Source organism: Durio zibethinus, chromosome 20 (assembly GCF_047325235.1).
Source record: "Durio zibethinus cultivar Kanyao isolate XHJ-2024 chromosome 20, ASM4732523v1, whole genome shotgun sequence".
NCBI classification, from domain to species: Eukaryota; Viridiplantae; Streptophyta; class Magnoliopsida; order Malvales; family Malvaceae; genus Durio; species Durio zibethinus.
This window is the reverse complement of record NC_143181.1, coordinates 4,955,733-4,983,000: the sequence shown is the minus strand read 5'-3', so window position 1 is coordinate 4,983,000 and position 27,268 is coordinate 4,955,733. Positions and strand designations below refer to the sequence as shown.

Here is a 27,268-nt window from a genome sequence, read left to right as displayed (position 1 = left end):
AAAGCAGCAGATCATATACAAGCCAAAATTTCTCGAAAAAATGTTTAAAGGGTACACAAAATAAATAAATAAAAATATTTCACAAAAATAAATAAATAATTTGATGGCAAAAATAATTAATAAACAAAAAACCCCTACACTTATTTTAATTTTTTTAAATATAAAAATAAAAATAGAAATTATTTTATTTTATTTTATTTTTTGTGAGAGGTGGAGACTGTTCTTCAGACGTTTCATTCCCCAGTATCCAAAAACAAACAGAAAAGAAAATTTACGCCTGCATCCCTAACCTCAAACAAACGAAAAACAAACCCTAATTTTTGTTCATTTAAAAAAGAAATTTTCATTTTGCAATCTTTCTTTTCTTCTCTCTTTTCTCTGTTGCATCACTTTCGTTTTTTTCTTTCCTTTCACTGAAACTTCATCGTTTTCCTTCTTATTCCTTATATTTTTCCCGGAAAAAGAAATACATTTTTTGGTTTAGGGGACGGTCATTTTGAAAAACGGTTATGTTTTTGAGGCAATAGCGCGGAATCCTAGCGGGGTTATGGTTAGTACGCTCCCTTTTCTGTCGTCTACACTCTTATCATTTCTCTAAATTTTCCCCTATTTTTTTTTTTAATTTTCTTGTTGTTAAACCCTAGCAGTTGGAACTTATAATTAAAATTTAATCTAGGGTTTTTAGTTTTACTCCAAAATTATTGTTATTTAGGGTTATTTTTCCTAACTTAACTGGTTTATGGGCGTTAATATTATTTTGGAATAGTTTTTTTTCCTTTGTTTTTGTCAAAGTTGTAGAGTGGATTTTTTTTCCCGAGTCTCATATGAGACTGTGAAATCAGCAATTTGCAAATCCATCTTTTGGATGGAGTAGGGAGTGATGGAGTGAGTTAATTAAAATATAATCTCCTTATTGCCATTGTCTTTGTTTTCGTTGCTATGGATTCACACTCATGTTAATTTTTTTTCTTTTGACCGTTGAATCCATTAAATTACTGGCAACTTGGTGGCTTCAATGACGAAGGATATGGTAAGAGTTAGAGAGTTTATGTAGGAAGAAAATTAATTTGATGGGTTAGGGTTTGAAGAAGGTTGGAAGAAGTTTTTTTTTTTTTTTTTTTGTTCATGATCATGTTCAGTATCCCTTATGGGAAAAAGGGAACCGGCATTAGTTCCAGAATGGTTGAGAAATACTGGCACTGTTACTGGAGTTGGCAATTCAGCCAACCAATTTGCTTCCCCTTCTTCTCACTCAGGTACCTTTGACACGCCAACTTTTAAATACCCGTTGCATTTCTCATTCCATTTATACTTCATTACAATGTTCCTCTTGGATATGTATCTGTCTGTTAGACACGCCTTTGGTATGCCCATTTTTTTCAAACCCATTATGTTTCTCATTGCATTTATACTACCATTTTTTATAGTTTTCATTGTAGGAATGTTTGTCTATCATTTTGGGAATGTATAATAACTGTGTTCATGTTGTTATACTAGATGTTTCTTCATTGGTGCATCATGGAAGACATAGAAACTCTAGGAATATAAGTGATTTTCATTCCCCTCGTTCTGGATTTTTGAATCGGACATCTTCGTTGAATTCACGGAGGAGTTCAAGTAATGGTTATGCAAAGAATGCTTACAGTAGCTTTAGTAGGAGTCACCGCAATAAGGATCCAGAAAGGGATAAAGAGAGGTCGAGCTTTAGGGACCACTGGGACGGTGATTCTTCTGACCCTTTAGAAAGTATCTTAACCAGTAGGTTTGAGAAATTAGATAGCTTGACCAGTAGGATTGAGATAGATAAATTGCGGTGTTCGCATTCTATGGTCCCTAGGAAACATGGTGAGCCTTTGCCTCAAAGGATTGCGGTGGATTCAGGAGACAGTGGTAATAGTAACCATAACAATGGCAATGGTCTGCTTTCTGGGGGTACTATTGGAAGTAGCATCCACAAGGCTGTGTTTGAGAAAGATTTTCCCTCACTTCGAACTGAAGAGAGGCAAGTGGTGCCTGAGATAGCTAGAGTTTCTTCTCCTTTGAGCTCATCTTCTCAGAGTTTTCCTGTTGGTAATTCAGCTTTGATTGGTGGGGAAAGATGGACCTCGGCTCTGGCAGAAATGCCCAGTGTGGTTGGAAGTAGTAGCACAGGTTCCTCGCCTGCCCCCCTAACTGTTTCCACCATAGTTTCTGGGGCTCCAAGTGTCACAGCTGGTCTTAATATGGCTGAAGCACTAGCACAAGCTCCTTCACGAACACTTAATGCTCCCCAGGTAAGTGGCTCCATCACTAAGTTCATATTGCATGTATAACTTATATCTGTGATCTAACTGGACATTTCTATTTCATACAGTTATCTGTCAAGACTCAAAGACGTGAGGAACTGGCTATTAAGCAATCAAGGCAACTAATACCAGTGACACCTTTGATGCCTAAGGGTTCGGTAAGCCAATTGCCTTACCTTTCAGCAAAATATTGTATATTGGCTGCATTAAGTTTATAGTTTTAGTCCTATTAAATAAGTTTGGTCTCCCTCCTTCCTTCTGCTTTACTGTACATCATCTGTATTCATCAGAGATTGTATGATGGATATTTGTTTATATCTGATGCCTGTCTATATACTTTTAGGATTTATATGCTACATGAAAGCTTTATTTTGGTACTTTTATACTGGATCATATTCTTTTTTAAGTCAAATAGTCAAATAAGGAACATAACCAAAATTTTGATCAAACAAAAGAGATGCATGTTCTTTTTGTTGATCATACTAATTCCTCTTTACATTTGCTTGATGACAATAGTATACTGTATTTGGTTGGAGATGCATTATGCTGACCATTATACTAAAATAATCAAGTTTTTACTTTGGAGTCTTAATGTCAGTCTTCTCATATGAGTGAGGTGCAGCAATAGAAGTCAAGATTAATTTAAAAAAAAAAAAACTAAATTTATTTTCTTTATTTCATAACATTCTTTAGCCTAGGAAATTTAGGTGTAAGGCTAGATCTTCTTTCTTGTACCTTATATTTCCAGCAACTATTAAACCTAAATATAACTTATGCATGATCTTTTAATTCTACTTAAACCTTCTTCAAACCCGCATTGATAATCCCCTCATATTTGCTCATGATTAGACTTGTTTATGCTGTAGACTACTGTTCCAAACACCTCTCTAGAGCCACAGTTTTCTATTCCAATTGAATATTATTGCAAACCTCCTCAAAAACCCTTATTCTCTGTCTAGATCCTGGGCTTTTCCCCATATTTAACTCTAAATTATATAGCCTCCAAAGTTGGTCTTGATCCATTGTCCTGCTGCATCAAAATCATTTCCTCTCATTTGTGATATCCTCCTACCCTTTTGCTCTTAGTGTTCTTTTTGTAGCTTAAAGTTAGAAGCTAGGCAACTATCTTGGAATTTTTTGTAACTTTTCTTGACTCCCATGATATGTAAGGAGCTTGTGGTTGGTCTGTGTGTTTCCATGGCTATGAAGATCTTTGACCTTTCTCCATAAGGTACAAAACTTTGTGGGTGGGTTCACCTAAATGCCATGTTCCTTCCACCGTTTAAAACAAACCAAAATTTGATTGATTGTAATGTTGATGGGAATTTTGGCACTAATGGCACTTTCTTTTCCTGTCCCTCCTGCCCCCCTCTAACTTGTTTGCTCCCTCCCTCCCTAGCCTTTCTATATTTGCATGTATGTAGGTTTCACCTTACTTTTTTTTATCAAGTGTACTATCCTGACATTTTTGTTGTTTTATCTGATATGGATTATTAGTTGATTTAGCAGGTTCCATAACGCTCTGAATTTTATTAAATCTACCGTTGGTGATAATCTTCTCTGGCACTTATGATTTTCATAAACTTGAAGTTCAGAGTATATTGCAGATATAAAATGTTGCCTTAAGTTGTTGCAAATTTTAATTAGGGTGGATATGGAATTACATTATTTTTGTCTCAAGTTTGTTGAGATTGTTGATCATCTTCTGCGATTATTATTATTGAAAGACAAGAATGAAATTTTGGAAAGAAACTCATTAGTTCTCATGCATTTGGTTTGATCGGTATTATCAAATAAATAGAGTCAATTGATGAAAAGGAGAACTTTTGAAAGAACCTAATTGCTATATTCTTGACGGATTAGAACTTTAAAAAATGTTATGCAAGACAATCTATGCTTCCACTACCTAGGGAAGCCTTTTTTTTTTTTTCTTTTTCCACCCTGGCTTTGTTTATGCTGGATTTTGGTGTGAAGTTCTTGAGGACTTCTATTTATCATGTGACTTTCCTGGTAGAGACTTGTGATTAAATTATAACTGTTCTTGTACATTTTCAAGGGATTTTGAAATGCCAAGATTAACTGAAGTTAGCTAGTGTGCTGTCTGCTTATGAAGTGTTCCTGAAGTTGCTCTGTTTTTCTGTGCATTACCTGTCTATTGCATGGATAAAGGAACCATTTATTTAATACTTAGAAATTCCAGGTAATAGTTACCTAATTTTTTGTACCAGGTTCTCAATTCAGTGGATAAATCAAAAGCCAAACCAGCAGTCAGGACAAGTGAAATGAATATAGCTGTCAAGAGTGGACAGCAGCAACCTTCTTTGATTCATCATGGTAATCAATCTCCTTATAGCGGACATGTCAAGTCTGATATGCCAAAGACATCTGGGAAGCTTTTGGTTCTCAAACCAGGATGGGAGAATGGGGTCTCATCCCCTACTCAAAAAGATGTTGCTAGTCCAACAACAAATGGGATCAGCAGAGTTACAACTAGCCAACATGCTGTTGCTCCTGTTACATCTGCTCCTGCAAGAAGCTCAAACAACCCAAAGCTTTCTTCTGGGGAACGCAAGGCAGCTGCCATGATTCCAATAGCTGAGTTTGCTGTGGAAAAGAGACCTTCTTTGGCTCAAACCCAGAGCCGAAATGATTTTTTTAATCTCCTGAAGAAGAAGACCTCGACAAACACTTCTGCTGGTCTCTTAGATACAGACCCTCATATTTCATCTTCCGCCACAGAGAAATCTGAAGTTACAAAAGAAGTAGGCAGTGCTTCTGTGACTGCTCATTCTAATGAGAATGGTACTGCAGCAACTAGCAATGGTGACACCTGTCAAGAGGCTCAAAGATTTTCTGTTGATTGTAAAAAGAATATGAGCTCCACTTCTATGGTTTATCCAGATGAGAAAGAGGCTGCATTCCTTCGTTCTCTTGGCTGGGAAGAAAACTCTGGTGAGGATGAAGGTCTTACAGAAGAGGAAATTAATGCTTTTTATCAGGAGGTAACAAATACCTTTCTTTTTTTCTTTTTTTTTTTGGCTTATTTTGTATGCTATTTGCTTATTTTATCTAGTCATTTGGTTTTGCAGTACATGAAACTGAGGCCGTCTCTGAAACTGTGCAGCGGCATGCAGCCAAAGCTGGCTCAATCTTTTGCAACTAATTTGGATGGAGCTTCTTTGAAATTGAGCTCATCTGATTTTGGATCTGAAGCTTGACTTTTCTATGTCCTTGCATAGTAAATCCAAAGAGGTTCTAAATTTTTATTACAGATGCTTAGTTTTTTTTTCCCCGCAAGTTTATCGCTTTTGTGATGTCTTCTGTTTGAAAGGAAGCTGATGAGTTGGGTATGGAAAGGGGTGGGTTTTGGTTCGAGGGTGCATTTTGCAAATAGTGCAAAAAGTCCTGCCCGCCTGTAACAGAGAATTTTTTAGGTTTCTAAGGTTGGATTAGGGAAAGATTGATGGGGGGATGTTTTTTCTGCTGTGGGAAGGAAGATGCTAGAAAGTTGCATTGTTTCCTGGGGTATTACGTCCTGTTCTTCTTTTCCTTTTCAGAGGGTTCAATTTTACAAGAAATAGCTTATTGGTGTTTTTGGTCAATTTCACGGAAATTAAAAAAAAAAAAAGAAATAAAAAAGTTCCATTTTTAGTTTAGTTCATGTTTTTTTTTTTTTTTGACCGAGCGGTACATGTCTATTAGATGATAGAAGAAAAAAACTCATGATTTACAAGTTTAAAATCATTTTCACCTTTTCTTAGGTGGAATTTGTGATTGTTTATTTCACTCAATTTTGCAATGTTCTGGTTGCACTGCAACTTTGATGGAAAATAGGATTCATCTTGATTTGGGTCTACTTTGATTTTGGTAATTTTAATGGAATCTTACGTCAGTGAATAGTCTGATAGGTTTTGATGTCATTTATTATAGGTTTACATTTTAAATCCAAAAGACTTTGTCTATTAGGTCGAGAAAGTCTTATAAATTATAAATTCAACATCATTTCCGTCTCGTCTGAGGAAAAAGTGAGAAATCAGCAGGATTAAATTTAGATCAAAGTTTTAATTGAACCTTAAATGTCGTGTGCCATTGGCAAGATCATTGTCATGAATATCAACCAATCCCACAAAAGAACCCATTTCTACTATGAACTTGTCTGCCAATTCCATGAACCATACATATATTTAGAGCAAGTCTAGGCAACGAATAAAATTGATGTTCGGGCTGCGTGGTTGACTTGAAGAACCCATATCCTTAAAAAGCCGCTGGGTTTTGAGTTAGACATTTCAAAAAAGTATGCATTGAATATTTGGCGTGTCCTCTTAATTTGGAAACCCATTTAATCCTGAGACATGATTTATATGGATAAATACAAAAAGTTCTCGTTACAGACCGCCTTTTTCCTGCTTTTATCCGGGTCTTTCTAGCAATATGCCATCTATTCGGTTTTTTTTTGGTACAAAAGGGCCTGAGTCCAAGGGGAAGTGGAATGCAAGTGTTGAAGATAAAACTTTGTGGGAATCCAACTCTTAAGGGGTGAGTGAACTATCTAAATTAAGCTTCAGATTCATTATGCTGACTAGTTTTTAAGCATACCATGGAAGTATCGAGTATGGGCCTGCGAGGCCAACTCAATTTTTTCAAATTGAGAAAAATAGTACACAATTCAAATTTAAAGTAAGAAAATTAAGAAAATTTGTTGGATACAATGATAATCCATAAATGAAGTTCACAAAAAAAAAAAAAAAAAGAAAGAAAGACTTCCACTATTGCATCACAAAAGATAGCGTATTGTTTAAACTAACCATCCAGTTTATCTTAAGGGAAAACTACATGAACTTCTCTGGCAAAAGACTAAAGAGGCAACAACAACATTCAAACACCCAAGGGGATAGACAGGTTGCATATTGGGGAAGAAGAATCCGAAGTTCAGCTCAACTGCATATTTCTTCAAGTTTTCATTGAACACTTCAAAGAAAAATGTCGGCATGATACAGTCAGGTCTTCTTGGAGTCCCATTCTGCATAACATGATTCAAAAGGTTCTTGTTATAAGTTTGGGCACTTGACACACTCTTGTAAGGTGCATTTCCTACAGTTGGCCATCCAGTCTCGGCTACAATAAGCTTTACATTACCAAAGTTGACCTTTTCCAGGGCAGCATTGAAAGCATCGAACATGGCATCAACGAGGTTATAATATTTCAAGATTCCATCGATCACCCCTGATGTAGTGGAAATGAACAACGCATGTTCAGCGGAAATATGAGTAGGGTTGAGGAGTAGGCAAAGTAAGGGTAAACTACACATTGATCATAAGGGGTGCATCCTGTTGAGCCAGAGTGGGAGCAATACTGGTCATGGTCGCTGTTATATCACTTCCAAAAGCACCAGCCGAAGGAGGATAGAAGGCTCCCAGTGCAGTTGTAGGAAGTACAGTTGTGATCTTAACCCCGGTTAGCCCGATTAAGGCAACTGCATTTCGTATGTTGTTCATGGTAGCAGGAACATTTGAATCCTGTGGTCCTGGAATGATTTCGTTACCTATGGTGATACATTTGAAAGGAACATCATTCTTGTAAGGGACGATGTTTGTGTTAACCCATGCATTGGCTGCATCTTGATTCACTGCAAAGCTCGCTATGTCCTCATGTTTTGGACCAATCTTGACGGATAGCCCTAATCCCTTTAAAGCTTCAAGCACTTTCAGGGTAAGGCTGATAGATCCTGACATTGTCAATTTGACTTCTTTTGTAAAGGTTAATTACATCATATGGAGATGGAAGATTATTTCCATTTAGACCTTAGCAAACACTAACATTGCGGGCATCTGTTACATTATAGCATATTAGTTATAACTTTAGGATCAAATGATAGTGATGCAAAGTAAAAGATAAAATGGAATGAAGAATAAAAATTGAAAATAGAGTCTAATTTTGTGTATGCTTTTGCTGCATGTTTTATGCCATATTGAGATCCGGTTATTTTTAATGTGATGCGTGATACAACACGAAAATAATAAAATATATATATATATATATGAAAATGATACGATTTAAAAATTAAATAAAAATAATATATAATTTTAAAAAAATAAAAAAAAATATATTTTATGTTCGATATGTCAATATAAATTATGATACAATAATTTTTATATTTTATACATATTTGATGTGAAATAAATACAACACAAATATATAAATTATCATATATAATAATAATAATAATAATAATATAATATAAAGAGAAAAGTTTTTACCAGCTAAAGAAAGCAATTGACTTAATATATAGCATCAATACTGACACAAACAACTGAGCAAATTTTGAACCCATATTCCCTATATTTCTTGCTTTACAAATTCAAAGCCAGGGAAGCTTGGAACAATTTTTCTAGTCTTTTGACAAAGGGATGTTTAATTAACATGTGCTCTTTCCATGTGCACATAGCCAGGTTTATATATCCAATGGATTCTCCATTTTTGGGCACAATGATAAAAGTCATGATATTACTTGAAACATTTATGAATGTACTTCCTATATATGATGCATGGATCATTTTTTTCATTTTCTAATATGAGAAGGTGAACTGGCTTTCATTGTACAAATTAATTGAACAAAAAGAGATGAACTGGCATCCCACTCGGTAATTTATTTCATCAAAATGGTCACAAATAGAAATGAACCCGCTTCCAACCCTGTTCTGTAAATGCAACTCGTAGAGGAAATATGCCTTGCTTTCCTAACCTTGGTTATTTTGTGAGTCTGTAACTCTCAATGAAACAATGGTTTCTCCTACCACGTTGAAAGATAAATTACAAGAATTTGCAAATTGAGAAAAGGTAATAGTTTAGTTTTGTTAGATGAGGATAGAAGTGTTCATGAACAGAACCGAATGTGATTGTCTAAAATCTTGTTCAAAATCCGATCCAACACACTAATTAAAGTTCATTTAAACACGTTTAATTTAAATTTATTATTAAAATAAAAATTACTATTTAATGATAAAATATTTTCACAAGCTAAATCCAAACTTAAAAAATTTTATCCACTTGAGTCGAGCCAAAAGCAGGCAAGCCTAATCAGATATAATGGGGGCATAGATGATTTGACCATGAATATTAAATAGAACTGAAAAAAGAAAAAAAACCATAGTAGATATTGTCATGTGCAGGTGGTTGAAATTAGACATAACCGCCATCACACAAATTTCAAAAGAGCAGGATGATTCGAACTTTCATACTCAAGACAGTAAGTACAATATATAAAAAATATATATATATATATTTATATATATCAATACAATAAATTTAAATTCGAGGGGCCAAACTAATTTTTTTTATAAATAAATTTAAATTTATTATAAAAATAACATGTATAAAAAAATTTAAAATTTTTGGGGCCATAGCTAGGCTCTTGAAAGGATCCGCCTATCACACTAAAGCTCTAAATGTGCGGCTATTACAAGCCTTCTAAATTGTTTCAAGGCTCTTAGATTGATGTTAGGTCATTTAAGGTCTTTTAAAAAATTTGTTGGTTCTAGACTCTCTGTTGAGCACTAGGCTCGGAAGGGCCCAATTCATTTCGTTAAGTGCTGAGTGCTTATGTCACGGATTTAAGGAAGAGTCCAGAATCTCACATCGAACATAATAAGAGGGTCACTGAAGTATATAAAGGTTCACACCACCTCCGCCTTATAAGACATCTTTTGTAGGATAAAACCGTGAGGTCAGAGGGGCCAGAGCGGACAATACTTCACAAAGGTATAAACCATGACGGTCAGGCTGATTCGGGACGTTGGAAGGGTGAATGCCCAGGTCCCGGAGTCGCACGGGTTCGGAGCTTAAGTCTCGACCTGTGACAAGTGGTATCAAAGCCAACCCTAAACCGTTCGATCTACGCCAAGCACCTCAAGGGAGGCAGGTAGGGTGGTCAGCCTCCGTGACGAGGGCGTCACGAGATTAGGTGCGGGAAAATGTCACGGACCTAAGGAAGAGTCCTGAATCTCACATCAAACATAATAGGAGGGTCACTAGGGTATATAAAGGTTCACACCACCTCCGCCTTGTGAGGCACCTTTTGTAAGACAAATCGTGAGGCCAGGGGGGCCAGAGCGGACTGATTCGGGATGCCGAAAAGGTGAATGCTTGGGTCCTGGAGCCGCGCGGGTTCAGAGTTTAAGTCTCAACCCGTGACATTCGTACCTAGAGGCTTTCAGAACCTTTTTTGCTTGGGTGCTACAATGCCTGTTGTTGGGGCATTCCAAAATCTTCCCCGTCTTGGCACTACAACGCTTGCTATAATGCCCGTGTCCGACCTCTTCTAAACATTTTGTGCCTGTGCACCTAATTTGTCTCTAGACTATTCTAAACCTTTTTTCACCTGATCGCCTGGACCATGCTTTTGGAGCATTTTAAAACCTTTCATCGAGTGACTCACGTTCTTAACACTAGATTGCTCACCCTATGACTTGCTCTCTCCAACCTAGATCTAGCCTAGGTATTTAGGTTTCATATGTGTCATAAGGGCTTTGATCTTGATTTCGTTGTTACTTTGCTCGCAGATATACTAGAACAAGTGCTGTCATATGATCCACTTGGGCTTTGACTTGTGCATGATTGTGATACTATGCCAAGTGGTAATAATTGACTATCATATGAAAACAATGTAGAGTACTTCTAACTGCATTACCATTTTTTGCTTTTCACAACTTATCATTTTTTAAAATTTTTTATAAGTAAAATTACTTAATTATCATTATCACAAATTTTTAGATATTCATATTTGAAAAGTTTTATGACTTTATGAAAATCCAAATCCATTTAGAGACTAAAATTTTAAAAAAAATTACAAAAAGATAATTTTGTTAAAAATTTTATGAATTAGTGTAATGAAAAAATTATTATTAAAAAAAAATTATAAATTTTAAAATTAATAAAAAAGTTAATTTTACTATTTTAATCTAAAAAATAAAATTTTATGAGACACAAATTAATTTAAGGATAAAATAATAAATAAAATTTTTATAAATTTGATAAAAGTAATTTTTTGTATAAATTATTAAAATTTTATAATAGTTCTAACTAAATTGAATTTTTTGAAAAAGTTTCTCAATTTACTCATCACAATGGGTTTTTTCAGTTAGCATATTAAATTTTGATAAAATTGATAATATTAAATAATATTACTCGTACAGTTTCAAAAAATTTCAGCTTTTATATATTAATAAGGCCTTATAGTTCTTTCATCACCTTTCGTAACATTAAGAAATAAAATATTTAATTAGAATCTAATAAGATTTTATTATTTATTTAAAATTAGAATAGTAAAATTAATTTTTTATTAATTTTAAAATTTATATTTTTTTTCTAATAATAATTTTTTTATTATACTAATTAATAACATTTTTTAGTAAAATCTCTTTTTGTAGTTTTTTTTTTAATTTTAATCCTTCTCTTTATAGAAATGGATTTTTGTAAAATTTTATAACTTACCGAATTTAAATATAAAAAATAAAAAATAAAAAAAGATATTTAAATAATTTTACTTACAAAAATTAAAAAAAAAAAGCAAAATTGTTAGTCCAGAAAACTTCTAATAATATATTACATCATTGCATTTTATATATAGTCCCACTTAAAAATAAAAAATAAAATAAAAAGTAAATAATACTCTTCAAAGGAATTATGCTTTCTACCTGTAAAAAGTGTGAATCTTTCTCTGTCTCTTTCTTTTTTTTTTGTTTTATTTTCTTCCTTGATTGGTCATTCTCTTTCTTTTTGTTCGAAGTTAAAAAAAAAATTGAAACGACCCAAAAGAAAATAAAAAACACTTAAAAATTTATCTAAAACTAGAAAAAAACTAAAAATCCTAACCCTAAAGGAGAGTTTATCTTCTTTATTTCCTTTTTATGGCTTTTTTTTTTCTTTTATTTCTCTTTAAAAAGATTGATAGTGGAATTTGATTTTTAAAGTTACAATTTTGTGTTTTTAAACAGTGGAGATAAGATAAGGTTAGGGCAAGGGTTCGACCTTTATGGAATGCGAAAAAAGAGGTGGTGGTGGTTTTTTTGGTTGTTGTCAGTGATAACCAGAGCTCTATGACACCAATAAAAAAAGATGATGGTAAGGGTGTAGACAGAGGTTGTGACATTGAAAGAAGAGGACTTGTCGCTTAATTTATAAGGTTTCTAGTCTTAGTGCAATGACTCAAACTTTTTCAGGATATTGGTGTCGATTTCTTCTCTTAAGCACGTAAATCTCTTTGTGAACGTTCCCCTTTTGATATCTTTAAAGGTGGCTCAAATAATGTGCCTAGCATTTGTGCTATACACTCTACTAGCTTAGTAAGAGTTTGAAAAAAAAGTTAGGAAGTAAATAGTTTAAAACAAGAGTATTATTTACTTGATAAATGTACAATTGCACATATAACTTTATCTAATTTTTTTTCTTATTTATCTTCTTTTCTTTTTTGTTTTTATGTCTATGTGTTCTTTCTTTTTTTATATATAAATGTGGAGAGTACATCCTAATTTATATTTAAGCCCTTATGATACATGTAGTCATTAAAGATCTAAGTGTGTGGCTAATATAAGCCTTCTAGATTGTTTCAAGGCTTTTAGACTCATGTTAGGTCAATTAAGATATTTTTAGAAACCTGTTGGTTCTAAACCCCTTGTTGAGCACTAGACCTTTAGTCCATTCTGTTAAATGTTGAGTGCTCATGCCTAAAGGCTTTTAGAACCTTCTCCGCTTTGGTGTTATAGTGTTCATTGTTAGGGCTTTCCAGAATCTTGTGCTCGTACCTAAAGGCTTTCAGAATATTTTGTGCTAGGGTGTTACAATGCCCATTGCTAGGGCATTCCAAAATCTTCTCCGCCTAGGCGTTACAATTTTTCCTACAGTGCCCATGTTTGGCCTTTCTAGAACATTCTATACTTACGTGCCTAACTTACTTCTAGGTTGTTCTAGTTTTTCTTCGCTCGATTGCCCACACCATGCTTTTGAGACATTTTAAAACCTTTCATCGAGTGATTTTCATACTTAACACTAGGTTGCTCACCCTAGGACTTGCTCTTTGCAACCTAGATCTGGCCCACGCATTTAGGTCTCATATGTGTCTTTAGGGTTTTGGTCTCGATCTCATTGTTTATTTGCTCGTATCTACTCGAACAAGTGTTGTCATACGACCTACATAGGTTGCATTCACGCACAATCGTGACTCTACGCCAAGTGATAATATTCGACAATCACACGAATGCAATGTGGAGTGCTTTTAAATACATTAATATTTTTTACTTTTTACAACTTTATCTTTTTTTAAAAAAAATTTTAATTTCAAAGAAAATTGATACTTTTAATTTTTCCTCAAAAATATATGTTTTTAAAATTTTATTTTCAAGAAAAATATTTTAAAATTTTTTTTAAAATTTGATTTTCAAAGAAAATTGATACTTTCAACTTTTCCTCAAAAATATATATTTTTTATTTTAGGAAAAAAATCATTTAAAAAAATTAAAGAATACTTAAATAAATAAATATTTTCAATTTAATTAATAAATAACTAAATAGAAATAATAATAATAATAAATAAATAAATAAATAAAAAATTTACGCCGCTCGGCTCAGCTGGAATTAGCTCGGCTTAAAGCACGAAAACGGCTTGTAGGTGTAGCTTGGCTAGCGCGACTCGACTCAGCAGCAAGGCTTGGAGAACGAGTTGAAACTTGAGTTAGTGCTCGGGTCGGGTCGTCCGTATGAAAACGTGCGGATCCTAGAAAGCACTTAACTCCAAAACGACATTGTTTCAAGGCCTTATAAAATGCCAAATTCTTTTTTTCTGCTTCAGATCCCTTTTTTCCCCTCTCTTTCTTCCTCCTTCTTTTCTCTCCCTCTCTCTAAAAGTCAAAAAACTCCAGTTGAATCTTCACCGAAATCTGAAAAAATTCATCAAAATTTGGGTTGGTTCGTCGGAAGTTCGTCAAAAAATTCAATCGATGTTGGAATCTATGTCGGATTCTGGGTAACACGCTGAAAAGTTCAATCAACACTGGAAAACTTATCGAAAAATTCAATTTGCGTTAGAAAATTTTGTCAAAATCTAAAAATTTTTCAAAAAATTTCTAGAAAAAAATTTTTTGTTTTAAAAAAAAGCTCCAAAAATTTTTTTTCTCTACTTGTTGTGTTTTTGTATTTCTTCTGTGATTGGCTTCTATTTCTGATTTTTCCTCTTTGTGTTTCTCCCCCATTTCAACTTGATTCAGGGTTGAATTTATAGGAACAATCAGAAAAATTTCTCCTTAATTTCGATTTCTTTGTTGACATTTATCCATTTAGAAATTAAACCCAACTAGAACTCTACCAATGCCATTCACAGTAAAATTTGTACTAAATTCAATCTGTTATCTCCTAAAAAAACTAATGATAAGTCCATAAATAAAATAAAATATAGATAAATAATAAAAAAATTGAAGGTAAGAACAAATAAATAATCAACCCGAATAAAACCAAAAAATAGAAATATAAAAAATGGAACAAAAAAAAAAGAATGGCCAATTGGGCCAAATAATCTGGGCCCTATTGAGCTAGGCTCAATTAATTTGGGCTTAGGTCTAGACCCTGTTGGATCAGGCCCAATGGGTTTGAGCTCAAACTAATTAGGATGTCTATAATTATGATATAATATAATTAATAAAATAAATTATTTGCATGCAAAATTGAAAAAAAGATAAGTTAAAATTGTCTTAATCACTGTAATATAAATTTTAGCAAAAATATATATAATCAATTGACACAACATATATATAAATAAAAAATTTTAAAGCTTATATTTATTAATAAATATGAAAAAATACAGATAATAACCAAAAAAAAAAAAAAAACAAAGAAAACAAAAGCTTATATTTAACATTTCCCTTAAATAAAGTTTATTAAACAAAGAAAACTTACAAAATTTATTATATGGATGGATGAATATTGTAAGATAACTTCATATATATTTTATTAAATGTACATATAATATTTTTTATCCATATCATAATTTTATATCTAATTAAACATTAAGATAAAAAAGTAATTATATTTTTTATTAATTTAAAAAATTAAAAAAAATTAATTAATTTAGTTTATCATAGCATTAATTTATAAATAATTTTATCTTAATACTTATTTTGTAATTTTTTTGAAAAAAAAAAAAGCATCATTGTCTTGTGATTACCTTTTAATATTTTTAATATTTTTTTTACAATGATTCTGACATTATGAACCTACTGACTCTACTCTCATGTCATAACTTTTAAAGTAGTTAAAAGCTTACAAAGAAAGTTTTACTTTGAAGAAAAAAATACAACCGAAAATATTGGGCTCTACATCTCATATTTAAACTAAACATCTATCAAGTCAACATCTCACTTTTATGAACTAGATGTCATCAATGATATTAATAAAGACCACATTTTTATATAAGAAACATGATCTTTATTTCAAAGACTACGTTTTGAAATTTAAAAAAAAAAGCGATCTTTATTAGTTTTTAAATCATGTTTATAGACATCCGTTTTTGTCCAGGATATACAACTTTTTCTTGATTGAGAATTCCATCGAGATTGTTAGGCCTTAGAGGCCCAGTGAATAGTTTTTATGGATCGAGCTTTAGGCCCCATACTGGTTAACCAAATAACATTTTTATATTTTTTATGTTGTTATTTCATTTTTGTTTATCTGATTCTGTAACAAAAAAAAGGAAAAAAAATCGAATTAAGTTTACAAGAATCTTTTGCATCAATAAGCAGAAAAGGTTTGGGATTTATTGACATAAGATAGGAAACCAAATTGAAGGACCATGATTGAATCAGAATCCAAGGATTTAAGCCCTAATTAAATCTGTTAATTCTTTTAATTTTTCTACTACAAAAGGGTATAAATCAAGCGCAAGGTTCACATGCAGAGAAAAAATTTTGTTTTTAGTAAAATAAGGTTAGAGAGATGTTGGATTTATTTTGAGTGATGTCTTTTTGTTTTTGGAATTAATGAAAAAGAAGATTTTAGACTGGTTAGGAGAATAATGGAATTTTTGGGTTTTGGGAAGATTATGGGAAATTCTGGGAAAATTTGAGTTTTTCTAGGTTTTGTATGATTTGTTTGGTTAAATCATGAATTTTTTTGTGGATTTTCGATGAAATATCCAATTTTCGATGAGCAACCCAGTATCCAATTGAAGTTCATGGTAGGTAAAGAATTTTTTAATGGGTTTTTTGCAGATCCTGGCATCGAAAAAGTATTTAAAATGAGAGGCTTAAGAACTAGAAAGAGAGTATGCAAAGAAATTTTGGGTAAAAAATAACTTTGGGGTTTTTTATATTGATCCATGTGTTTTGTCACGACCCGATCCAACCCGAACCGAACCGCATTACCTGACGACCCATGGTTCACCTAAGTAGAGTAAGTTTTGAGTTGCGCCCTTGAGTTGCGTCGAAACAGCCTCTTTTTATACCTGAAGCAGAACCGCTTGCCCCAATCACCTTCTGAGCCGACTTTAAGTATTTTTCTTTTATTTTTTATTATTTTCCCTTTTATCTTTATTATTTTCATTTTCTTTCATTTTTTATTTTATTTCACTATTTATTTGTTTATTTATGAATCTATTATTTAAAAAATAAAAATATATATTTTTTATAAAAAATATACTTAAAAGCCTTACTAACAAATTAGAAGGTCATTTTAAAAAAAATAAGATTTTATCAATATATTTAAAAGTCCTACAATTTTATTTATTTTAATAAAAATAATATAAAAATAAAAAGCATTACCAACGGATTTGAGGGCCAATGCTTTTCAAAAATAAAAGTTTTATCAATATATTGGAGAGCCTTATAATTTTTAAAATTTTAAATAAAAAAAATAAATAAAAGATTTCTTGATTTATTTTGCATAAAAATCCTACCAATAAATTGAAGGATAATTCTTAACAAAAAGTTTTATTAATAGATTAAATGATATCTTTTTACTATAAACCCTATTTATAGATATTTATTTTTAGAAGTAAAATTAAGTGAATCCAACGACAGAGCCCTATTCAAAGTATGAAAAATAGTCTCATTGAATATTTTGAGGTGAAAAATATTGTTAAATTATTACTAACATATTGAAATAATTTAAGAAAAATTTCAAATATTAAATTATTTGGTAAATTTTAAATATGTTTTAAGGTTTGGATAACTTAAAATCATACTGGTATTATCTTTTGGATAAGTGTTGTGAGGGTATTATAACCTTTCTTATGCATAACCATACTCTCAGACCTAAATTTTGATTTCGTGGACTAAAATATACTATTTAAAAATACCTAAGTTAATCTTAAGACTCCTATTTAAATAAAACAGATTTTATCAAGTAACCAATCACATCTTAACAAAAAAATTGGTGACGATTTCTAAAGCCTATGTCTAACGGTAGGTCTACGAATATATACGTTATGACAATATTTTTAAGTAAAAAAGTGGTATTTGCAATGTGTTCAAAAATTATGTTTTTTATGTCAGAAACGTGTTTTTTGTAATTTAAAGACTATGTTTCTGATATAAAAACGTAGTTAAAACAAATTTTTAAATCTAACTTTTTTATTTATTATCAATCATATTTTGAAAAAAAATGTATTTTTTAATAGATTATCAACTATGTTCTTAAATTAATAAATGTGATTTTTGTTAGTAAATACTATATTGTTAAGTATAATAAATATTGTTTTTAAATTACGTCAACATTATAATTGTTGTTGATATGAAAATAGCTATATTATTTTGTTATTATTTTAATTGATCGATTATATTTCCAATATAAAAAATGTAGTTCTTTTTAAAATAAAAAAAATTTAAAGACATAAAATTACAGTCATATACTACGTTTGTTCTTTTAATAGCTATTCTCAAATCAATATTTGTTCTTTTAATTAATGATTACGTTTATACTTTTAGAAACGTGATCCTTATAAAAAAAATTTTTATAAACATCGACTAAAGATTACATTTCTAATTTGAAAAATGTAGTTTTTGATAATTTTTTTTAATTAATGACTACATTTATACTTTTAGATAGAGGTTCTTTGAGTTCCATCAACTCTTTTCATCCTACATTTCCAATAATTATTTTATCACTTCACATATTAATTAATAATCTTAAAAAATGTAAAAGTGATAAAGGAAAAAGGTTAGTCAATGATCTCGCTAAATCTTTTCTTTTTACTTTCCAAAGAATTTTTTTAAAATTAAAAATTACAAAATCTACCTTTCTTATGTAAAAAATGTAGTCTTTGTGCACCAAAATCTCACCAAATCTTTTCCTTTTACTTTTCTATGAACTTTTCTTTTTCACAATAAAAAACTACAAAGACTACTTTCTTATATAAAAGATGTAAACTTTGTGCACTGAAGTAAAAGTGATAAAGGAAAAAATAAGTCAACAAACCTCACCAAATCTTCTCTTACTTTTCCAAGAATTTTTTTTTTACAACAAAAAATTACAAAACTACATTTCTTATGTAAGAAACATAGTTTTGTGCACCAAAATCTCATCAAATTTTCTCTTTTTACTTTTCCAATAATTTTTTTTGTAAAAAGAAAAACTATAAAGACTGCATTTCTAATGTAAGAAACATAATCTTTGTGCACCAAAATCTCACCATATTTTCTCTTTTTACTTTCTCAAAAACTTTTTTTACAACAAAAAACTACAAAAACTATTTTTCTTATGCAAGAAACGTAGTCTTTGTACTCTAAAATCTCACCAAATCTTTTTATTTTTCATGTATTTTTAAAAAGTAAAAAAAAAAAAAAAAGGTAAACCATGAAGCCATTGCATGACACTCCTAATGAAAAGTCTTGTGCTTTGTATATTCGCAAAATATATCTTATAAATAGGAAAATTATTTTTAAAAAATTGAAAATACAAAAACAAATAAATTTCTTATGCTTGTACAATTATAAAATATTTTTTTTATCTATTATAGTGAAGTTTTTACACTTTTAAAAATGGGATTAGTAGTAGTAAGATGATATATTTTCTATATATTTAAAAAATAAAAAATTAATTAAAAAATGAAACATGTATAAATTTTTTAATTTTGCTTATAAAATTTAAAAATTACACTAATAGTATATAAAAAATTAACTCTTAGAATTATATACTTTTTACACTAGTCCAATAGTTAAGGAGGATTTTTTTTGTAAATTGAAATTTGATTTTTGTGAGTAGTATTTTTAAATGAATGTAAAAAAAATATTTTTAAAATCATTAAGAGAATGAAAAATACATTTTAAAGATTTTCCCAAAGAGTAAAGGCTTATTTGGTAATCAAGAACAACAAAAATTAGAAAAGAGTTAGGCTCTATTTGGTTTAAGAAAATGTTTTTGGTTTTTATTTTTTATTTTCATTTTTTAGAAAATAATTTTTATTTTCTATTTTTTTCTAATAATTTATTTGGAAAATAAAACTAAAAATTGTTTTCAAGAAATGCAAAAATAAATAAAATAAATAAAATATTTAATGATATTGTTATTAATGGTATTTAATTATAAGTATAATATATATTAATTAATTAATAACATTAAAAGTGTTTAAATACAGTAACTTACAAAAAATTAAAAAAAAAAATGAATATCTTTTGTTTTCATAATTAAAAATATCTTTTTTTTTATTTTCATATTTCAACTTATTTTTATTTTTATTTTTTAAAAATTTATTTTCATTTTGAATTATCAAATATATTTTCACTTATATTTTTTATTTTCTAAAAAAATAAAAACAAAAAATAACTCTATTTTTCAAAACTAGCCACTACCTTAATTTCTCATTCGCCTCCTACCTCAGGCTCATTCTCCCACATCAACTTCAAAGAAAGTAGAAACCACCAAAAATAATAAACCGGAGAATTTCTGGGACCTACGGAAGAGACCCACAGGCGCAGTTGTTAATTCACTTAAGGAAGAAGCGTATGGGCTAAAGCCCAAAAACTGATCTTCGTCCATTTTTTAGTATCGTAACGGCTAACCTTTCGAGCCCATTTTGGATGTCTGAAACCTCTCAAACCGACACCACCGATGGGTTCCATAGACGCACCGACGACTACAGAAAACGGTACAACACAGTCTCACGCCGCAGCAACGGCCGACGGCGATCAGAAGCGTTTGGCCTCCGCAAACGGAGCCCCAGCGGAGATGACGCTGGAGTCTGAGGCAACGAAAAAGAGAAGGTCGAGTGTGCTCCCTCTAGAAGTGGGTACTCGCGTGATGTGCCGCTGGAGAGACGGCAAGTATCATCCCGTCAAGGTCATCGAACGGCGCAAGATGCACTTCGGTGGGCCTGATGATTACGAATACTACGTTCATTACACCGAGTGTAAGATCTCTAGCCTCCCTATTTAAATTTCATTTTTAGGGTTTCGTATAATATCAATGAAATTTTAGAATTGTTATGTTATAAATGTTGGAAATTGATATATTTTTTGTTATAATAATAATATTGAAATGATAGTTAATAGGAGGCTTGATGAATGGGTGAAGCTTGAACAGCTTGATCTTGATTCAGTGGAAACAGTTGTTGATGAAAAGGTTGAAGACAAGGTAAACATTGGTTTCCAACTAGGTACTCACATTTCAATTTCCGCACTTTTTATCTTTGAGGTTGTATTAATTAGAAGAACTTTGCCTGATGAGGTTTCAGGTAACAAGCTTAAAAATGACGCGACATCAGAAACGTAAGATTGATGAGACACACGTGGAAGTAGTAAGTAAACATAAAACTTTCACTTGGTGATGTGTAAAAATTGGAGGCTTATTTGAAATTTCTAAATGTTGTTGCTTTCATGCAATTCTATTATCTGTAATAGTATGTTCTTTTCTTTTCTACAGGGTCACGAGGAGCTAGATGCTGCTAGCTTGCGTGAACATGAGGAATTCACAAAGGTGAAAAATATAGCGACCATAGAACTTGGAAGATATGAGATTGAAACATGGTACTTCTCTCCCTTTCCACCTGAATATAATGAATCATTGAAGTTGTACTTTTGTGAGTTTTGCCTCAACTTCATGAAGCGCAAAGAGCAACTTCAAAGGCATATGGTGAGCTTTTCCTTAATATGGCAATAATTTTTTTTTCCCTATAATACTTGGGTTGCATTAGTTTGTAGAATTTCAGTTGTCCTCTATGTACTGGTTCCTTTCTAGCTTTGTAAGTACCTAGTGTGAACCATGGTATCCTTGACTGCTATCGAATTTTGTAATGCAACTTTGTTTCATTTGTCATGAACATTAGTTTTGCTTATCATTTAGGGCAAATTGCTTTTCTTCTGTATGCTTTGGGTTAAAATCACCATGTGACCTTTGGTTTGACAAGTGACCCCTAACTAATTGTTTTTCTTCATGTATGCTTTGGATGGAAGTCACTTAGCAACCTTGGTTTGACAAGTAATCCTTCTCGTCTTGTTGTTACTCTGTTTAATTTTTATATAGGATAGAGTCATCCTTCTATTTATCCTCTAGAGCTATATGTATCATCCTTATATTCATCCTTTAGAACTACAGAAGTTATGTAGATGTAGAACCTTATGTTGAGCTTTAGCATTTCCTTTTGCTTTTTCACTCTTAAATCCTGGGATTTAAATAGCAGTAGGATAGCAGTATAGTGGCCATTATTTCGTGGTAGCGCCACCATCCGCCACCGCTATTGAAGAAAAAACAGAGAATTTGAATCCCAACTGTAGTGGCCCATCGTGGCTGCAAAATGTGGTGTAACGTTGAAGAGAGGCAATAGCAGTCCACTATTGCCCGCTACTCCGTTTTTAATTCAAAAATTCAAGGAAAAAAAATTCATTTGACTCGTGTTAAAAACTTAAAACAGAAAAAGCAAGCCAGAAAACTGACATCAATTCATAAATTCAGCCAAAAAAAAAAAACACAACCTAGACTTCTAGAGACATCAATTCTCTCAAATTCAACTTCAATTAAGATCAAGCAAATGCAGTTTAAGGTAAGCAAGTAATTCAACACTCAAATTACCTTTTTTTATGTTGAAAATTTTCCAAATTTGCAGTGATTCTATGTGTTTGGGATTAGACTGGGCTATGGTGCACTGCTACTAGGGGGCAAGAGCTGCTGGGACTTGAAACGAGAGACAAGAGATGCGAGTGAGACTTGAGGTTGAAGGAGACGAGCAGAGATAACACACCAGAAAAAAAGAGAGCTGAGAGATGGGGATGATGGTGAAAGCCTGGAGAGAAAAATTAGTGAATACAGGGTGAGGGGATGAGAAGATGTGGTGTGGGTCTGTGGGATTTAGACAAGAGGCAGAGGAAGTAGACTTGGAAGCTATTGCTGTTGAGGATTGCCCTCTGTGTGGAGACAGGCTAACAAGTTTGATTTATTCTAGGCCCATAACTAGTAATGCTCCTGCTAACCCAGTGAACAAGTTTGGAAATCAGTACGTAAGAATGAATCCAATGAAAGTGAGGAAGAATGGGTTGAGGAGTCCAGGAGCTGCTTGGTGCCTGTGACATGGGGCCCAAATGATGTGGATAATGAAGATCCAGGCTCTGTGAATATTTCTTAGGCCAAGGATGACGATAGCAGAGTCGGGTTTAGTGTGGAAGAGCCTGATGATGGTTTGGTAAACCTAGCTAGTAGGTCTAAACAAGAAGCTGAAAGGATAAATACGATAAGAGTGTGAGCCAGCTGTTAAAAGAAGATTGTAAATTAAACTAATTAATGCTTAAAACATTTATTTAATTTCCTGAAACTACCCATGAACAGAGATAATGCGTAAAGTACATAAACAAAAAGAAACATTAATAGAGAGTGTGCCAAAATCAAATCATGTCATTTGCTTAAATTATGGATGCTTAACCACTTGTTAGCTGATTTTTGCACAATATAGTCTGGCAATATCTTGATGAGTATACGGTAATTAAAGAATCAAATATATCATCTACTACGGTTATCTATTTTTCACATGTTTATTTATCTTTTGTTATTTTTTAATTGTCATGAGTAATTTTTTAAATGTGAATATTTTACTATAAATATTTTTTCTTAAATAGATAGAAGACATGACATGATATAAACTATTTTAAAAATCATAAAATAAGAGGTTATTATGATTAATAATTAAAATTACTACATTTTATAGTAAGTTGAGTAAAATTAAAAAGAAAATTCACAACCACAATAACTGCAATGACTGCAAAGGTCTTCGTATCTCTGCAACCGCGATAAACGTAACATGACCAAAAACGCGATTGCTACCGTATTTTAAATCCCTGCACTTAACCTAATTAATTAAGATAAAAACAATACTTGCACACTGATGTGCTGGCTCTTTGTATTTACCCTTTTTTTTTTAAAATAAAATCTTTGTTATCTCTCTTTAATGATTGAGCAGATCTAATGGTTGAATATAGCTTTTCAAATGCTGGGTAATTAGTGATGTCCACCAAACCACAAGTGTGATATGTGTAATTTGCCTTACAAAGCTCTTTAGTGTCTTGTTCTTGTTTATGATTGATTATCAATAATTTTCATTTTGTTAAAGCTTGAAAATGGCAAAAGCTTATGGTAATGGTGTTGGGACTGTTTCTTCTTTTGTTTCTCCAGTGTTTTAGTTGCTGTAATGGTTAACAATGGCCATTGTGTTTTATGATCAAGATATGCAACGATAATCTTTCTCTTGATTTCTTGAAGTAATATCTTAAATTGCTTTTTCCTGCAGTGTAATTGTTTATTTAGAAAACTTATGCCTGCATTTATATTATGAGTTATTTACTTCCTTTCTTGTGTCAGTGATAGGATGGAATGTTGTACAGATGTTGGATGTAGCTCCCTTGAAAAACATCATTTTTTGTTTTTTCTTTTTTTTTTTAATGAAAAAATAGTTTTTGTCAATGTCCAACTACCTTAAGACACAAATGGGTCTGAAATAATATTAACACTTTGTTTTAATACTAATCTGTAGAGAAAGTGCGATCTGAAACACCCCCCTGGGGATGAAATATATCGAAGTGGCACGCTGTCAATGTTTGAGGTATGTTGTGGAATAGCTTTTACCACTGCTACTTTTGTGAAAAACTCAAAAAAGAAAAGGAAAAGGGTCTTAATTGGTGCTAATTAAGTAAATTTGTATGAGTCTGGTTTTCTTAAATCCTACCCTATTGTTTTACTTAAAAGAAGTGTAACTTTTCAAAATTCAATTTTCACAACTGTTCAATTATATATGAATCAAATAATCATGAGATCTTCTTAAAAGATACTCTGAAAAAAGTATTGTCTGCTTTGAGATAATTATTTTTAACTTTGGCTTACGAGTGTATAAATATTTGTCAACATTTTCTTTCTTTTATTCTACCTCCCATACTGTATTTTCCTGCTACATAACATCATGTTGTAGAATGCTGCAGATCTATTATCTTTTCTGACATTCTTGTTCCTTTGATCAAAATATTTTTTAACAGGTTGATGGAAAAAAGAACAAAGTTTATGGGCAGAATCTTTGTTATTTGGCGAAGTTATTCCTTGACCACAAGACCCTTTATTATGATGTTGACCTGTTTCTGTTTTATGTTTTATGTGAATGTGATGATCGAGGTTGCCATATGGTTGGATACTTTTCCAAGGTAATTTCTATTGCATTTTTGTTGCTTATAATTGATGCAGTGCAGGGTTATAATGAATCTTTATATGTTTGTGGCCATTTTAATATTTTGTAATTGCAATTTACTAGTTAAAGTGGCATGCTGTGCACACAACATTTCTTGCCTTTGTAGCCTCAAATTAGAAGCTTTCAATTTGTAGAATTTATTGTTTATCTGTGTGTATTTTGAGATTTTCAGTTGTTTATTCAACCCATAGCATGTCTGGTAAGTTTTCTGTAGTTTTTATATGTGAAGACTAGTGCTTACAATGTTACCAATCTTTTCTCCTTTGCCGTTTCATCGTGACCTCTATGTTTGAGACTGTGCTTCACAAGACGAATGATATCTTCTTTATCATTTTGTCTCTGATCATGTAGGAAAAGCATTCAGAAGAATCATATAATCTGGCATGTATCCTCACCCTCCCTCCATATCAGAGGAAAGGCTATGGAAAGTTTTTAATTGCCTTTTGTAAGTTCCCTGCCTGCAATTTTATTTTTTGATTTTTTCTGCCTTATTTTATGAATGGATCAGAATATATGAGCTCTTTGTATGTGTGTGTGTGTGTGACTGAGTGAGTGAGAGAGAGAGAGAGTACAAAATGATGATTATTGATTTCAGCATTAAACGAGAATGTTTCATTCTTATTTAGTCTCACAATATAACCATCAATTTAGTTCTCTGAAATTGTTCTCAAGTTAGTTAACTAGAAATAGGTGCTGCTGCATATTTATTAAGTAGAATTGTCCTGTTAGCATCAGTGACGCTTATAACTTCCCCTCTAGGTTACTCACTCCTTAATATTCATAGCAACAAACTATTGATCTTTATTGCTTCTATACTTACCTTTGCCTTTTGCATTCCATCCTATTGGTTATTTACTAGTTGAATTTTATTGCTTATTTCGTCTCTGTTATGGGCTAGCATATGAACTTTCGAAGAAAGAAGGTAAAGTTGGCACACCTGAAAGACCACTTTCTGATCTGGGGCTGTTGAGCTACAGAGGGTACTGGACAAGGGTTCTTTTAGACATCTTGAAAAAGCATAAAGGAAATATTTCCATCAAGGTATCACTGCCTGAAGCTGTATTAATAATCTAGTGGCAGTTGTTTTCTTTTCTTTTCTTTTCCATCTTTTTTCTATTGCAGTTCCCTCTGCTTTGTTGTTATGAGAGGTTATGCGCTTGCTTGGGAGAGTGGTTGAATTGAGTCAAGCCTACATGGTAAAATGAATAAGTTCAACTCAATCGAACTCAACTGTCATCAAATTAAATTCAAGTTTGACTGGAAAGACTTAATTACATGCTAAATAATAATAAAGAAAAACTTTAAATAGTTTTGTGAGATTTTAGAGATGAAAAATAAAACATTCAAACTTGGTCTGCTTGACTACTCAAGCCACTTGACTTTAATCTGCAATCAACAAATTGAATCCGATTATATTTTGAATCTAGCTTGAGTAGCTCATGAGTAAACTTGCTTGTGTTCACTTTAGAACGGTGAACAGAGCATGGATGGGGCAATAACCTAGATAAAAAAAATGAGCATCCTAAAATAGTAAAATAAAACTTGTGGTTTAGATTTTCTTCCATGTGGAAATTAGAAAAAAATGAAAATGATGTTAAAGAGCATGCCTGAATTGATAGGTTTGATGCTCCCCTGTGATAAATTGATTGTTCTTGTTTGTTGGTGAGTTTTTGCCGGCTAGCTGTATCTATTATGCAATATCTCTTAGAATTTTGGTTAATGCTTGTTGTACAAAGATCATTGCATTATGGTCACTGAATTGTTATGACTAATTTTCTACATGAATCTATTTCTCTCCAGGAGCTCAGTGACATGACAGCCATAAAGGCTGAGGATATATTGACCACTCTGCAAAGTCTAGAACTGATTCAGTACAGGAAAGGGCAGCATGTTATCTGTGCAGATCCCAAGGTCTTGGATCGTCATCTTAAAGCCGCTGGCCGTGGTGGTCTCGAGGTTGATGTTAGCAAATTAATCTGGACACCATATAAAGAACAAAGTTGATTGCTAATGCTAATGCTGCTTGTATAAAGAACAGATTCGAGTTACGCCAACGAGTTTGTTTAATTACTTGCTGTTTTCTAGGAATTAGTAACTTCTTGTGTTTTTATAAAATAGATGTGTTAGGATACGAAGTTAGAAATCAGAAACCTAAAAATCAAGAGCTCGTACTATCGTGACGTGCTTTACTGCCATAACCCATCACCTGAGACATGTCGTGACAAGCTAACCTGTATATGTATGTATACCATGAGATGCAATATAATGACTCTTTCCCTCTTATGTGCGA

The 27,268-nt window shown here is 32.0% G+C and overlaps 2 protein-coding genes and 1 pseudogene across 4 annotated transcripts; 2 read left to right on the top strand and 1 right to left on the bottom strand.

Annotated features, from left to right (window-relative positions):
- The first annotated feature begins 219 nt into the window (after positions 1-219).
- On the top strand, positions 220-5,941 carry LOC111315609 (uncharacterized). The gene is made up of 6 exons (XM_089749413.1): positions 220-550; positions 1,025-1,256; positions 1,498-2,273; positions 2,354-2,443; positions 4,514-5,287; positions 5,375-5,941. Exons 2-6 carry the CDS (start codon positions 1,148-1,150, stop codon positions 5,501-5,503), a joined length of 1,878 nt encoding a protein of 625 aa, XP_089605539.1. The 5' UTR covers positions 220-550; positions 1,025-1,147; the 3' UTR covers positions 5,504-5,941.
- Positions 5,942-6,975: 1,034 nt separating this feature from the next.
- On the bottom strand, positions 6,976-20,300 carry LOC111315134 (glucan endo-1,3-beta-glucosidase pseudogene; annotated as a pseudogene).
- LOC111315607 (histone acetyltransferase of the MYST family 1-like) lies at positions 20,102-27,268 on the top strand. Of its 3 annotated transcripts, XM_022917459.2 has the most exons (9): positions 20,102-20,670; positions 20,806-20,894; positions 20,995-21,057; positions 21,183-21,392; positions 24,277-24,345; positions 24,773-24,934; positions 25,330-25,423; positions 25,877-26,019; positions 26,779-27,268. In XM_022917459.2, the coding sequence occupies exons 1-9, from the start codon at positions 20,373-20,375 to the stop codon at positions 26,980-26,982; spliced, it is 1,332 nt and encodes a 443-aa protein (XP_022773194.1). In that variant the 5' UTR covers positions 20,102-20,372; the 3' UTR covers positions 26,983-27,268. The 3 variants fall into 3 exon arrangements, with proteins under 3 accessions (XP_022773194.1, XP_022773195.1, XP_022773197.1); XM_022917460.2 differs by lacking the exon at positions 24,277-24,345 and having other exon boundaries at positions 20,147-20,670; XM_022917462.2 differs by lacking the exons at positions 25,330-25,423; positions 25,877-26,019 and having other exon boundaries at positions 20,239-20,670; positions 26,779-27,045.